Source organism: Rhineura floridana, chromosome 1 (assembly GCF_030035675.1).
Source record: "Rhineura floridana isolate rRhiFlo1 chromosome 1, rRhiFlo1.hap2, whole genome shotgun sequence".
In the NCBI taxonomy this organism is placed as follows: Eukaryota; Metazoa; Chordata; class Lepidosauria; order Squamata; family Rhineuridae; genus Rhineura; species Rhineura floridana.
The window spans coordinates 283,887,428-283,904,059 of NC_084480.1; the positions used below are offsets into that span (position 1 = coordinate 283,887,428).

A 16,632-nucleotide genomic window follows, 5' to 3' on the forward strand; every position below is an offset into this window, starting at 1 on the left:
CAATGTGCTGTTCTCAGTCACACCACCTTCTTGCTCAACCTGGTGCCCTTCAGATATTTTGGACTACAGTTCTCTCAGCCCTAGCAAGCATGCCTAGGAGTTATAGTTCAAAACATTAGGAGGGCACTGTGTTGAGGAAGGCTGTTCTAATCAGTGCAATTCCAAAAAGTTAGCAGTATTAAGAGACTACATAGCAACAATACTTGCAGCCATGATCTTAAAACATTACTCAGGGAAGGTAAGATCTATACAGTATGTAATTTTTATCAGAGACAGCTCTCTGCTAATTGTAGATTACATCTTGGAATTTCACAACTCAGGTAGTATCCTTGAAGTTATGCAGAGCATTAAGACTAATGACTAAAAGCCTATGTCTTGTCCACATTTGAGCATTATTTTGCTGTTAATTCACTTTTTCCTCATTTGGATTAGATTAGAGTAGTCCACACCCTCATGTATTTGAATTTATATAAAAGGAACAACTTTGGTCTTTCCCATTGACATCACTAGGCAGTCCCTTTTTATGTTTGTCCCTGCCTTCTCATTTGTTGATTCTGTTGGGCTGATTAAGTGCTTGACAGGGCATGCGCACATATAGCTGTGCGTGCACCTTGCATTTTAAAAATATTTCACCATCCAGGAAGTGTGCAAAAGCACACAGTCAGGCAATTCTCAGCACATATGTTTGCAGTCTTCTGGTTTTGTGCAAATCTGAGGGATCAAGAGAAAAGCGTAATATATTGCTACGCTACCAAACAAGACATACATTGGAAATAGTTACGAGCATGAACGGAAAATAAATGAAAGAACCGAGGAAGTAGTGGGCATGGAAAGGGGAGCAGCAGAAAGTGATGACTGATCCACTCACCCAAACCACCAAAACAAATAGTCTGCAACCCTGAGTGAAGTAGCTTGGAGCCCAATTTACACCAACATATTGGATTATCCCCAAATTTACAGGGGAAAAGCATCGAGATTGGTGTTGTTTGAGGGTAACATCATATAGACTATGCAAATTAAATAGGAACACAAAGAGTTGCACAGTAAACTTTGGTGTGGACAAGCCCCAAACATTAACTGTGTTATTCACTTCATTGGTCCTTTACATTTTCTAAAAACTACTAGTGCCAAGTCAAAGACTACAGACCATTACAGAGTATCAGTGGTATGGGAAATGGGTTTTAGAACCACATTCATCCTAATTCAAAGTACAGAAGAATCACAATTGTGTTTAGTTATAGGTAACTTACCTTAATTCTGGTAAAGGTGATGGGTTTATAAAGAGGTTTCTGAACCTGTACTTTTTGAACCTGGAAAAATCAGTGTTTGCTGCTTCTTTGTGAGGAGTTTCTATTATTATGCAAGGGGAGATGCCACCAGATATTGTAGATGGCCAACAGCTCTACAAATGAGATATTAAGAACTAGAGTCAAAGAAGAATACCAAACAAGATAGTTTGTTAGTAGCAGAATTTGTCCTAGTCTTTGGAAACCTTTCCCCTGTTTTTAATAATATGTTTGAAAGACCATCAATTGACTAAAGTTTACTACTCCTTAGAAATCAGATTCTACCGGCTCTTGGAAATCAATATCAAAACCTTTGCAACAGGAAGGTATTTGCTAGGATGTTGGCAGTTAACTGTAGTATAATCAACATTACACATTCAGAGAAGATGAAAGGATTTTTCAGTGTTAATTAAAAACAATTGTAGCAGTCAATACAACAGAAGTCACACACTATCCAGCTGGACACATTAATTCCCCCTTATGTATTTAGTGGAACAAACAAACAATTCAGCTTTCCCCAACAAAAAGTGAATAAACAACCTTCTGCTCATGCTGGAGCCTATGTTACCGTGGTAAACTCACATGCTAAAGAACATGTACCAATTCAGTTAAAAAGCACTGTTTATGCAGGTCAGTACTACCTTAATTTCATACTGATGCCTCATGTTGTTTTCTTCCTTTATCGTGGGGTCCTTTGGAAAGCAGACATAGATACACATTGATTAATAGCAAAGCAGCAGCAAACTGAAACCTCTCTCTCCTGGTCAAAGGTCCCTCAATCTGAAATCCCTCCCTCAATGACAGGAACTTTAAGGCCTTCACTGCACTACTATTAACTTTGGAAAGTCATTTATTGACAACATCTGCACAAACAATCACAAAGACTTGCCCTAATCAAAGTTGCAAAATGCTCTTAATAGCATTAAATCTCAAAATATTTAATAGACAGATAGTGCTTTAGCTGCTCATCTCCAACAGACTATGTCAGTATTCTTATAACGTGATTTACAAAGACCAACAACCAAGTTTAGTGTTTCCTGGCAAAGTGTCACTCGGTGCCACGGCCACCGCCCAAGTGACGGGCAGCAGCAGAGCTGCAATCTGTGGCAGGTCACTGCAAACCACTTTCAGTTTTCCTCAATGAATTGCTCTGGAGTATTGTGGGAAAATTTAAATGGTGGAAAGCTCAACAAATACTAAAATTGGTTGAGGGTGGGGAAACAGGCTCAGCAATTCAAGACCCCAGCACCTGTAGGCTCTTGGCAACTGCCTGATAGTGCCATGTGCTGATTCTTTGTTGTTATGTGCCTTCAAGTCAATCATGACTTATGACGACCTTATGAATCAGCGACCTCCAATAGCATCTGTCGTGAGCCACCCTGCTCAGATCTTGTAAGTTCAGGTCTGTGGCTTCCTTTATGGAATCAATCCATCTCTTGTTTGGCCTTCCTCTTTTTCTACTCCCTTCTGTTTTTCTCAGCATTATTGTCTTTCCTAGTGAATCATATTATCTCTAAATTACAGATGCAAGGATGAGGCCTTCATCAGCACAATGAGTTATTGGCTGAGACTTAAATCAGGCAATCCCAGTTGATATTCTCAATCACTATGCTACACCTGATTTTAAGAGAACTCTTAAATTCTTACCCACCTGCATTGCTTTCCTTTTCCTGTTCTGAAGACACTCTGGCACCTGCAGTTTTGGGGGAGACGTATCCTGGCAGGGCTGATGGAGTTTCGCTTGTAAACGACTGCTGTGGAAAGGTAAAGACATTTTCCCATCAAGACAGCAGTGGAGTGCATTGCTATAAATACACTGTAGCACCGAAAAGACTAACAAATTTCAGGATGGCATATACTTATGGACTAGAGCCAGTTTAATCAGATTGTTCACTGTAGCATATTAAAAGAGTGACGTTACCTGCGCCTTGACATCTTATTAAGATCCCAGATACCGGTCTGCAAATGAGAGAAAACTAAAGGTTAACACAAAGAATACACAAAGTGATGTTTAACACATAGGTAGCTGCCTTATTTTGAATCAGACCTTTTGTCCATCCAGCTCAATGTTGTCTAAACTGACTGGAAGTGGCTGTCAAGGGTTGCAGGCAGGGGACATTCCCAGCCCTACCTGGACCTTCTGTATGCAAAGCAGATGCTCTGCTGCTGAGTTGCAGCCCTTCCCCTCAAATTAAGTCTGGCTCCCAGTGTGTGCATGCCAGCTGCATATCCCCTTGGATATTTGCAGAACGATCAGAGACCAAGAACAAGAAATGGGAAGTATCCAACATCTTGGGCAAGACAATTTAAAGTACAGCCAGGAGCATACAAGTGCTTCACAGAGAGGCAGGCACCTGTTACCTCGTGACAATCCTGTGCTGGGAACAGGAAATCTGGGCAAACTGCCCACATTAGCCATGTTCCAGTCTCTGAAAAATCCTGCACACCTGAATTAAGGGAGTAGAGCAGCACACTGCAATCTCCCATATTAGGGTGATCTAGGTAAACTCCCTTCATCTCAGTTCGAAGTAACAGCTCTGTCCACATAGAAGTGAAGGTCACCCCCTTCTCATCATCCATATGCTCACTGGTCAATTTCAGGTTCAACCAGCTTCCATCTGTTGCCTCCCAGAGTCTCAGCATCTCTGCCAGTTAGCCATTTTGTTCCACTTTATGCCTTGCTCCAGGCACCATTCCATTTCGTTTGCTAGAAAACTCTGCTGGTCCCAAGTTAGATCTGCTGAAGTACGAGTTTTGTATTCCCAATAATGGGTGGTGATAGTTTCCATATTTCACAAACATGCATGCACCATTTGCTCAGAATTAAGTCCCCTCACACACACACACCCCACAGCATTGTTCGGAACTGAGACTTGCAAAAAACAGTTCGTTTTGTATGTGAAAATATTTTATGCACACAAATCATATGCACTCTACCTTCTCTACCTTTACATCTCTGCCCAGAACGTTATTATTTATGATGACTTATTACAAAGAGACATGTCTTGTGTTTCGTGAGCTAGGGAACCCGCAGAAATTGCATTCGCCCCTTTTTCTGCCGGGGGTTGCCATTTGTTCTACCCCTTCCTGTGCCAAGCGGGAGGGGGGAGCAGATCCAGACCCCCCTTCTAAGCTGCCGAGCCAGCTATACGAGGCTCTCCGGCTGCCCCGCGCCAATTTACAGAAAGCGGGTAAATGACGGAGGCGGCAACAGCAGGCTGGACTCGCCGGGAGTCCTCGCTGATTGCTGCCACCCTCCATGCAGCATGCGGGTGAAACTCCCGCTGGCCCCATCAAGGTGCAACGTGGAAAAAAATACAGCGGGGGGGGGAGTCTGGCGGGGGTGCAGAGAAAGGACACCGGCGGGAGCTAGTGCGGTAGGGGGGGAGAGAGAAAGCTATTTTTATAAAAAGGCTTTCCCGCCTCCATTTACACATGCTGGGAAGACAACCCTTATATACTGGAGGGTACTAATAGGAGGAAATATTAAAAGAGGGTGCACGGGCGAAAGGTAGAAACCCCAATTCTTTCCCCTCCTCCCATCAAGTCAGCTTCCCTCCAAAAACAGCAAACCCACACATACGAACGCTTCCCCCACCCCCGACAAGAAGGTACTCTCCTTCCCGTTTACTTCCCCACCCCCAGTAATTAAATCAAGAGCCAAAGTGGAGCGATTCTGCAGGATGGATGAAATCCCCTAAATTGCCTTCCCTTCCCTCCCGCCTTCTAGTCCTTAGAGTACAACAGGGGAGAGAAGGTTCCTTACACACACGAACACACACACACCTTTCCCTCCAGTCCCTAAATATTAGGGGTGAAAGAAAGGCAAGTGGTCAGGCCAGGCCGGGAAGCAAGCTGCCAGGCGGGCTCCCCACCCCCTTTTCCTCCTTTGCACCGAAGGAGGGAGTCGCTCTCTCCCTCCAAAAAAATCTCACGCACACCCAGCAAGGGCAGGCCGATCAAACCAGGTCTTAAGACTACCACACAGACTTATCGATCCCTCCCCCCATGCCCAATGGGTGACTCCCTACAATCCCACCCCCCCAAAAACCCCAGATCTTCTCGTTCCACCGAGGACACTCTCCTCCAGACACCAGGGAAGAGGACGAAGGGAAGAGTCAAACCAGGAGCGATCCCCTGATCCTACAGAGTACGATCCCCCCCGTTTTCCCGCCTCGACACCCCCCATTTTGGCCATCGAGAGGCCCTCTGAGGTCGGATGGGTCGGGGATCCCCGCGATTTCCTCGTCCCCGCCTCATTCTCCCTCCAAAAAGCCAAGCCGGCAAACTTGGAGGGCGGGCATCCCGCCTTCTTTTTCTCGCTTCCTTCTGCAGTGAGCGCTGAAGCTCAGCCACTCGCAGCCCCTAGGTGCCTCCTTAACGTAATCTCCCAAACCCAGACTTCCTCAGCACTTATGGGATCACCCCACTGCGCCGACAGTCACCCCACAACCAGCCCCCCCGACATTCCCCACAAACCCTCATTTCCACAGACCGAAAGCAACAGGGCACAAGCAGCCCAGCACGACCCCCTTCTTGCAGCGCTTTTCCAGCCATTGCTACCCCCCCATAAGACACCCCTCCCCCCAAAATACTGCACCTCAGCTGCTCCTGCCGCCCAAACCTGGACTGTTCTCAGCTGGCGCCGGCGCCAAGGCTCTATATAGGGCGCTCCCTGCGCATGCGTCAGAGTAGGTTGCTGCTCATCCCTCCCGTCACCGCCTTTAGTTCCCGGGCTGCAAATTCTCCCGCCTGCCCACCTCGGAACCCCGACTTTAAAGGCACCCCCCGCGCTCACACACACTGCAAGAACAAACTTTCCGTCTTCCCCAACACGCGTAGTCCCTATCTTGTTTCTGCTGTTACTTTCCCAGAAAGAGGAAAAGCCTATTTATAAAAAACCCGAAATGCAATAGCAACAAGGCACTCTTTTATGCACTCCGATATACGCTTCCACACGACACAGGAAACCAGCATCAAGCAGAAAGCGCGTTCCGGGTATGTGTTTCTCCCTCCCTTTACCCTCCAGCCTGGTACATTGCGTAATGCCGTTCCTTCCTCAGCCCCAGCCAGCCAGGAGGACAGGTCATGTCCCGCCAAATGCACGGTTGCCTCAGAGGCTTCTAAGTCTTCTCGCCGTATAACGCGGTCCCCTCTTTCCGCAACCAAAAAGTCCGATGGAGCTTTCGTAGCCCAGGCAGGTGCTTCTCCCTGAAAGGAGGCGGTGTGGGGAGAACAGTCGTCGCCCCAAAAGGCTGTGGAGAAGAAGTCTCCCTCCCAAATTCATCCGTCTTCTACATAAGCCCCGAGTCTTTCCAGTATGTTCTTCTGGGTTTCTCACATGCTGACCATAAAGCCATCTCCCCACCACCCCCTTAACCATTAAAGCCATAAGGCGCCGCTGCTCTTTTGGAAGCCCGCGCAATAGGAGTTCTCCGGAGTCTGCCTCGTCTTCATTGCAACCCGCACGGGATAGGTTGGCGCATCAAGCTCCACCCATGGGCGGAGTCGCAGAGTGCGTCCCAGCCAATGAGGAGGGAAAGAGACTCGGCAACGTGGACTGGTCTGCAAAATGTAAACACAGCTCGTTTGAAGGCTTACAGGACAGGTTAGGTTAATGTAAAAGCAGTCGTGGCTTCCCAAAGGGGGAGATGTGGAGAGAAACAGCGTATTAAAACATCATTAATGTTTAAGGGATATAGACCTTGTTTCAGCGATTAAAGGTCTTTCCGTTCAAGCGGTAGCTCAGCGGGCTGATCTTCGCAAGTGACTGCTCCAGCCAGGGGTCCGATTTCATGAGCAGTGTTAACGTCTGAATCCGGAGCTCGCGGGAAATCGCAGTGAACCTAGCTGGAAATATCTCCAGAAATGTCACATGCAGCAAAATGAAGTGGAAGAAGCCTGAGGTCGACTGTCACACTTCAGGGTGCAGGTGGGTAATGCCCTTTGTGAATGCTCATCCAGGTAATAACTCCCTGCCAAAAAGCAAGGAAGCAAGCAACAAAACAAAAACCCCAAAGAGGTTCTAAACTGTGCTGTTAACTATATATCTTCGATCACTACAACTTCAGACCCATTAGCTTACTATCCATTGTTGGGAAACTATATGTCAAATACCTTAATGGCAGACTGACCTCCTGGATCAAGGAGAAGTCTATTCTGGGGCCTGAACAGGCGGGCTTCAGAAAATCGAGATCCACCCTTGACCACTGCATCTTGCTACATCACCTAGCCGAAAAATATTACAGTACTCATGGGAACGGTCTCTATGTGGCCTTCATAGACCTTAAATCGGCCTTTGACTCGATACCCAGAGATAGGCTATGGGCAAAGCTCCTTCAGACATCTACAGACAAAAGACTTCTCTTTCTTATTTCTCAACTCTACCAGCCCTCTTCCCTCCGGGTCCGCTGTAGAATCGATGGCTCAGTCACCAATCCCATTTCAGTTAATAGGGGGGTGAGACAGGGCTGTACACTGGCCCCCTCCTTATTTAATCTTTATTTAAACGATCTGAGCACACACTGCCAAGCTGTTAATTTTCATTCCCCCAAAATTGCCAAAATTGCCTGTCCCATATTACTTTATGCTGATGACACGGCTCTATTGTCCCTAACCAAAATAGGCCTCAGAAGGTTATTCCGTTCCTTCATGGCCTACTGTGATTCGAACCTCCTGACCATTAACTATTTAAAAACCAAGATCTTGGTTTTTTCGCCACGTCGCTCCATTTCGGCCTGGAGAATCAATGGACAGAAAATCTCCCAGGTCAAGGAATACAAATATTTAGGGATAGTCTTCCACTCCTCACTCTCTTGGACCCCCCATATTCGTTCCTCAGGGGCCAGGGCCAGGGCCACAGCCAAAGTGTTGCTCCGCTATTTTTTCTCAGAAGAGGCTCAATTTATACCTGCTGCCATCAAAGTTTTTACTGCCAAAATCGTTCCACAGCTCCTTTATGGTTTTTTTTATCATTAATTTTTATTCAAAATTTCAAAGACAAAAAACAAAACAAAACAAAAACAATTAAACAACAAAATAAAATGTCGACTTCCAATTTGTCGCAGATCAGTTATAGGTCTAGAATATATAACAATCCTATCTCTAAAATTATATTATAAAATCACTTTCCTACAGTAATTATCTTAATTAATCATCAAATCTCATAAACATTATTTTATTCTTTCCACAAAAAATCAAAGAGAGGTTTCAATTTCTTGAAAGATATATCTTTCAATTTTTCTCCAAATAAACATGTCGCTTAATCCATCTAATTCAAATCTGTTAGGCCCAATAATTTCAATAGCCATTCTTCCATTATCTATATTAACTCCATCTTCCATCTTCAATAATCCTGTTAAGTCCAGTAATTTCAGTAGCCATTCTTCCGTTATCAATATCCCATAATAATCTTGTTCATAGCCATAGTCCAAGTAAACATATCAATTAATCCATCTCGTCAAATCTGTTAAATCCAATAATTTCCATAACCATTCTTCCATTATCAATATTAATTCCATCTTCCATCTTCAATAGTCCTGTTAAATCCAGTGGTTTCAGTATCCATTCATCCATTATCAGTATCCCATGATGATCTTGCTGTCATAGCCATAGTCATATAACAAGAGTCTGATGGGAATTTCCCCCATCACAAATACGTCTTTGCCATCAATTCTGAATATGTTGTTGAAATATTGTTGTAAAGTCACATCTCTGCTCTGGGTGCATCTCTGCTCTGTCACATATTTGTAGTTAATTCCATAATTTTTTTCCATGTCAGGCCCCATCACATCATTCCAGTCAAGAATTCTGAATATGTTACTGAAGTATTGCTGCAAAGTCATATCTCTGTTCTTTTTTTTTACAAAATGCACTGGCTCATCTCTTAAGAGTTTCTCCACTGTCACATATCTGTAGCCAACTCCATAGATTTTTTCTATGTCAAACTCCATCACATCATTCCAGTCCAGAAAATTATCCAAGACATTGATAACTTTACCACCAAAATCTTCATTAATTTCTTCAGAGACAACGTTGAATTCCAAACAGTCAACTTTATTTCTAACATCCATAAAATCCAAATCTTTTTCAAATTTCACATTTGTTCCAATCTCCAGGGCTTGTAGCTTCCCTATCTCATCAAACTCCTCTCTCACAGAATCCACTATTTCTTTAAGCTCCTGCGTCATTTTGTTAAGTTCAATTTTCATCTCCTGTCTACCCTGTCTCAGGGTTTGTTTCGTTATCTCAATCTCACCCATTATTTTCTGAAACATAATTTCTTCCATGGTCTCATTCACTTTCCTGGTTGTCATTCTTAAAACCACAGAGACAAAAATTATTTCAGCCACAATTGGGTTAATATTTCAGGCTTGCTTGTATCAGTGTAGACAATACAGCCTGCCTTATCTCTATGTGTTCAGGAATACAAAACAAACTTAGTTCCCAACATCAAAACAATTAGTGGCGTCTTGAACAAGCAGATTCGTCAAAATGAAATAGACCAAAAAGAATTCCCCCCCCCTCCTCGAAATAGAAATCCCTCTTCCGTTGATATCTTTAGAATGCACCTCCAGGACAGCTTTTTGCGATAAAAACAAAGATAAGCTTTTTCGATTTCTTTCCTCCTTAATTTCGTTAGTGAAAGAGAAAAGCCAAAACTCACCTAAGAGTTCTTCACAGCTGATTCATTAACAAATATCTTTTTTGCTGCACCAATTTAAGCCAAGTAAAAAAAGAAGATAGAAAGAAGGATGCTTATCTGCCTGTTAGAGTCCGTTTTCTTTAAAGAAAAGATAAACGTGTTGCTGTAATCAGCTAGAGCTTGATGAAAGTCCGTCCGGCATTGCAGTTTGAACTTTCTCTCATAAATAAATGAAATCCAGTCCTCCCCACAAAAACAGGCTTTGGGGTTGATCTCTACGTTTCTCCCTGCCCGGGAGAAAATCTTTATCAGTCAAAAAGAACGTTGTGACTGATTTTAGAGCTGAAAAAGCTTCTTCTGAGACAAGAGCTCGACTCAGAGGCAGCACAGGCAAAGCAACCCTTCCCGGAAGTCCTCTCCACAGCTCCTTTATGGAAGCCCGCTATGGGTCAGCCACTTCAGCCCCAAAACTGAGGCAGTTCTCTCCAACTTTCTTTGCTCCATCTTTGGTGTTCCCCGCTGCGTCCCCAGTGCAGCCCTAAGGCTAGAGGCAGGTCTAACGTCTATGGAACGTCAGACCTGGTCCCGCACCCTATGCTTTTGGTCTAAGATGGCCTCCCCTACTCTAAAGTCAGAATATCTCACTCATATCCAACAGGATTCCTTTAATAGCTCCTGGGCCAAAGCAGTACAACTCAAATTTTCCTCCATAGGCCTTCCTTTGCTGTCTCTATCTACTCCAGATCCAGCTTCAATTAAGACCTCCATTAACAGAAGACTTAAGGATATTGATTTTCAAATGGACACAGCTAAGGCCTCAACCTCATGTTCCCCTTCCCATTTTGGTCTGAGGTTTTCATCTCATCTTCCCGCTCAGTATTTGACTTTCTTAGACTTCCCATCTTACAGATTAGCCTTCTCAAGGGCAAGGTTTAATTGCTTGAAGTCAGCCCTTCTCGAAGGTCGCTTCAAGGATATTCCATACGCCAGCCGCCTTTGCCCTTGTCGTTCTAATGAAATCGAATCCCTTATGCATGTTCTTTTTACTTGTCCTTTTTATCATATCCCTCGGCCTCGGTCCAAGTTTTTAAATCCTTTGATGGCTAAATTGCCTCAATCCTGTTCACCCTTAGATAAATTACAGTTTCTTTTAAAGGGGACGGATAAATACATATCCCTTGGGACTGCTAAGTTTCTTTATTCAGCCCAATCCTTACGTTGTCAATTTTCTTAATTCCTGCTCGTTTTAGACTTTGCTTTTATGTATGTACTCGGGTCTTTGACCGCATAATAAATTTGATTTGAACTATATATCTTCAGGAAATCTTTAGCCTAAGTGAGCATTCAAAAATGTAATCCCCTCATGCAAAGTCTGAGTTGGTGGTATTATTATTATTATTATTTTATATTAACAAGTCCTTTGCCTTGCCCAGAATACCACCTCAGGATACTGTGATGACATTGTGATGATGGCTACCTGTGTAAACACTTCACATGTGCGCTGTTCATGTTTAAAATAATACATTTACCACATGTGCTGGCCTATTTATAAGTGGCATTAGCATAGCAGCAGCTCACCTGCTTGGCCTGCCAATCACTGGCATACTATTGCTACACAGAAATTAAACACATTTGGTATTTAAACAGGATAGTGTTCCCAGAGAATGCTTTCATGGGTAAGTGCTTTACATGTGACCCACATGATTCAGCCCTTTAAAAAGTTAACATCTACATCATCTCTTTACAATCAGTTTTTATGTACAGTACACAATAACATTTCCAAACAGAGCTCCGTTTGAAACTGAACTCAACAGGGTTCAAATCTGGTTAATTCAAAGGTTCAGTTCAGGAAAATGTGAATGCAAAAGATCATCTAAGCATATGCAGAGTCCTTTCTCCTTGCCTCTGAGTTACCACAGCCTACCTTGATAACACTGGGATTTTGGGGCAAGTATTCTAGGTCAGGCTTTGAGACTTCCACCAGGCCTACTTGAAACTTGCAACTATTTTTTTTTAGAAGTCAGCTATTGATAACTCTGTATTACCCTGAGCCATATTTTGGCCTGGACATCATTGCGGAATATATGCTTTTCTTTCTGTGTACAAAGACCATGATAGAGCAAGAACAAAAACATGTAACCAACCCTTTTTCTCATTAACTCTCAGTAGTATAGTGGCAAATTCAGAAGTGCAGGGTCCCTTCATGAATAGTCGCAGTCACCCTTTTTTGTTGCTAGGTTGAGAATGAGATTCTTGTTAATGCCTTCTCCCACAACAACAGACATCTCTAGGAGCCAATTAGCATGAAAGGAGGGAGTAGTGTTAGCTACTGAAAAGAGTCTTCTCAGTGGCTGACTTATCTCCTTTCACCCTGATCAGCTCCAATCATCAGGAAAGGACAAGGAAGCATGTTAGAAGACTCTTCACAGTGATTCACACACTACCCTTTCATGCTTGTGGGATGATGAAGATATAGGGAACCTGCGGGGAACCTGCTCCTAAAAAAGTAGGGGGACTAAGACCCTGCAAGACCCTGGACAACTACACCCCTGTTAACTCTATAATTAAAACCAGTGCTGTGCAGCCATTGTTTTCTGTCAAATGAAGTAGAAATATCCACGTTGTAAAGAAGCCCAATGCAAGGATCAAAACAGATATGTTTTTTACATGGTAGTCTTCCAATAATGGTAATGTAGCAGTGATGTAGGATAATGATGAATCAGGAAAATGGGCTCTCTTGGACAGGAAGGAGGTTGGTACAAGTAAGAGAAAGCATATCTGCTGTTCATACTTCATATGTTTACAGTGGAAACTCTGACTTAACACAAATGTAGCTGTAGTAAACACAACTGATCAGTGACCCAAGACACAGGGCCTTTTTGATGGTAGTCTCAGACCTGTGGAACTCTATCTCAAGGTATATACATTTGGCTCTATCAGAACATGTTTTTAAATGGGCCTTGAAACATCATCTGTTTTGGGCTGCTTTTAGCTGAGATGAGGAGCTGAATTTTTATCTGTTTAATGATCTATAGTGCTATTTTAAAATATTTTAAATTGTTTAAATTAATTTTATAGGAGCGTCCTACTGGCTTGTGAATTGTTTTTAATCTATTTTTAATTATTGCATTTTATTGCAATGGAATACCTTGGTTCTATATTTCTTTATTTTTAAATGAGGTAAATTGCTTTGGGAAGACTTTGCTCTAAAAGGCAACAAATGAAGATTTAAATAAATAAATGTGCAGCTGCCTATGTTTTAACTTGGCTAAAGTTCATACCGAAGGATAGAATCCTATGCTCACTTCCCTGGGAATAAGCTTTAACAAACACCGTGAATGTATAGGATAAGCTAGGTAATAATCACTTCTTTTCTAATTCCTTTTTAGCTTCAAATCATTGTTCAAAGCACGTCTGTTGGAACCTATGCAGTTATAAAGAATTCAGGTAAACAGCCTCTAGAGAAAGGCAGAAAAAGTAAGAAAAAATGAAACTATCAAAAGGAGAATGATTGCTGGGCTGTTGCTTTAATTCCTGTTATCTACTGTATTTCTTCTATGTATGATATTAATAGAGGCTACTGGCAGATATTCAAGATTCCATAGGGACAAAGAGAACTATTACAATAATTATTGTATAGAAATAGAAGAGGACAACAAAAAGGGAAAAACAAGAGCCCTATTCCAAAATATTAAATAAATTAAAGGGAAATTTAAACCAAGAGTAGGGATGTTGAATAAATCAACAGGGGAACACACTGACTGACCAAGATGAAATAAAAGGAAGAGGGAAGCAATACACTGAACAACATATAAAAGAGATGCCAGGATGACAGATTCATTCATGGAGGAACCGTATGAAGAACCAGAAATTTTAGAATGTGATGTGAAAGCTGCTCTTAAAATACTTGGAAGAAACAACTCACCAGGAACAGATGGCATACCAATAGGGTTGCTACAAGCTACTGAGACTGAATCTGTCCAAATTTTGACAAAAATCTGTCAAGAAATATGGAAAACTAAACAATGGCCCACAGACTGGAAGAGTTCAATATACATCCCAATTCCAAAGAAAGGGAATCCCAGGGAACGCAGCAATTATCGAATTATTGCCTTAATATCCCATGCAAGTAAAGTAATGTTCAATATTCTACAACAAAGACTCTTACCATATATGGAGCGAGAAATGCCAGACGTCCAAGCTGGATTTAGAAAGAGAAGAGGCACCAGAGATCATATCGCAAACATACATTGGATAATGGAACGGACCAAGGAATTTCAGAAGAAAATCACCCTGTGCTTTATAGATTACAGCAAAGCCTTGACTGTGTAGATCATGAAAAACTATGGAATGCTTTAAAACAAATGGGGGTACCACAGCATCTGATTGTCCTGATGCACAACCTATACTCTCGACAAGAGGCTACTGTAAGGCCAGAATATGGAGAAACCGATTGGCTCCCCATTGGAAAGGGTGTGAGACAGGGGTGTATTTTATCACCCTATTTGTTTAATCTATATGCAGAACATATCATTCGGAAAGCAGGATTGGACCAAGATGAAGGAGGTGTGAAAATTGGAGGGAGAAATATCAATAATTTAAGATATGCAGATAATACCATACTACTAGCAGAAACCAGTAATGATTTGAAACGAATGCTGATGAAAGTTAAAGAGGAAAGCACAAAAGCAGGACTACAGCTGAATGTCAAAAAGACTAAAATAATGACAACAGAAGACTTATGTAACTTTAAAGTTGACAATGAGGACATTGAACTTGTCAAGGATTATCAATACCTCAGCACAGTCATTAACCAAAATGGAGACAATAGTCAAGAAATCAGAAGGCGGCTAGGACTGGGGAGGGCAGCTATGAGAGAACTAGAAAAGGTCCTCAAATGCAAAGATGTATCACTGAACACTAAAGTCAGGATCATTCAGACCATGGTATTTCTGATCTCTATGTATGAATGTGAAAGTTGGACAGTGAAAAAGGTGGATAAGAGAAAAATCAACTAATTTGAAAGGTGGTGTTGGAGGAGAGCTTTGTGCATATCATGGACTGCGAAGAAGACAAATAATTGGGTGTTAGAACAAATTAAACCAGAACTATCACTAGAAGCTAAAATGGTGAAACTGAGGTTATCATACTTTGGACACATCATGAGATGACATGATTAACAAGAAAAGACAATAGTGCTGGGAAAAACAGAGGAGTAGAAAAAGAGGAAGGCCAAACAAGAGATGGATTGATTCCATAAGGGAAGCCACAGAGCTGAACATACAAGATCTGAACAGGGTAGTTCATGACAGATGCTGTTGGAGGTCACTGATTCATAGGGTCACCATAAGTCATAATCAACTTGAAGGCACATAACAACAACAACATTCTATCCCAGGGTATAAGTCCAATATCTAGTAATCATGTGTTTTCCAATATCATAATGGTGAAGAGTTGGCCAATGAATCTAAGGTTCCCTTACAAAAAAAAAATACAGGTCTTTCTCCCTAGATGTCAAAAACGCTTCCCAACAGTGGTCCAATAAATGATTTAAGCAGACTGAGTATTGAGACCAAGGCTTTTGACTGAACAAAGTAGAAATTGACCACCTGGTAATAATCTTCATTCTCCTTTCCCTTTAATCCTATCATGCTGTTGCTGTACAGTGGCAAGCTTGTCTCCTTGCTTCCTGTTCCAACCAGCCCATGCTGGCACAATGTTCTTCACTTTTGATTTAATTAATACCCCTTTGCATCCACCCTGCATTGTGTTGCTGAGCAGGTGACCTTCTCAGGTTTTCCTTTACATGCTGAGAATTACCTATCCCCGCCTTTCAGGGTCGGCCTTACCATTAGGCAAAGAGAGGTAGCTGATGAGGGAGTCAGTAGTTTAGTGGCAAATTCAGAAGTGCAGGGTCCCTTCATTGTAGCCATAGCCATTCCCCCTCCCCCCCTTTATGCTGCTGGGTTGAGAATGAGATCCTTGTGAATGCTTTCTCCCACAACAAGAGACATCTCCAGGAGCCAATCAACATGCTGTGGTGAGGTGCCCTATTCCATCATCAATCTTGAATCAAGATTCATCTTCCAGTCCAGTTGTTTTTCTCTACAAGGAATGGCGAAAGAGCTGAGTCCTGTAATTTGCCTCTGGCAGCAAAATGTCTTGACCCTACCACCTTCCTTTCAGAATCCTCAATTCCATTAGCCCTCCAACCCCTTAGTTTTTATTTTTTTAAAAAGTAAGTCTAGCCCTCCTAGAAATAAAGTTATGAAGCAAAAGGTGTGCCAATCAGAAATTCAACAGATTAAGCCTTTTCTTGTATGGAAATACCATTATGGTAAAGCTTTGCCTGTTCACATTCTGTCTGTCAGACATTTTATTATGTACATGGCCACTGATTTATTTTTGGGGCCTCCACTTCATTTCCAAAAGAGAACACAAATTTGCATACAACACAAAGCATATGTTGTTTTTATACAAATCGGTGTCCTCTTTTGCGAGTGGGTTGGAGGGCCCAGTGTATTGAGCCCAGAAAATCCTTTTGGCACCCCCACCGCCAAATGAGCCTATTTTGGTGATGGGACATATAACAGATGTTAAAATCAGTTTCCAAAGAGAAATGCTAGGGCTGCTTCATACATTTATTTTTTATGAAAATGTATATCCTGCTGTTCTGGTGACTATGCATGCAGCAAAGATAAC

At 42.4% G+C, this 16,632-nt stretch overlaps 1 protein-coding gene across 10 annotated transcripts in view; it reads right to left on the reverse strand.

Annotated features, from left to right (window-relative positions):
* CCNE2 (cyclin E2) overlaps positions 1–16,632 on the reverse strand; it is a 30,959-nt gene that overhangs the window by 10,385 nt on the left and 3,942 nt on the right. For 2 of the 10 annotated variants that reach the window (XM_061603255.1, XM_061603343.1), the window contains exons 2-5: positions 3,208–3,245; positions 2,938–3,040; positions 1,928–1,978; positions 1,251–1,402 (exon numbers count right to left, since the gene is read on the reverse strand). In XM_061603255.1, the coding sequence (XP_061459239.1) occupies positions 1,251–1,402; positions 1,928–1,978; positions 2,938–3,040; positions 3,208–3,221 (320 nt within the window). In that variant the 5' untranslated portion in view covers positions 3,222–3,245. Of the gene's footprint in view, positions 1–1,250; positions 1,403–1,927; positions 1,979–2,937; positions 3,041–3,207; positions 3,246–5,781; positions 5,802–5,886; positions 6,001–6,308; positions 6,708–16,632 lie in introns of those variants that run through there. The other 8 variants (XM_061603333.1, XM_061603302.1, XM_061603283.1 and 5 more) reach the window with 8 other exon arrangements.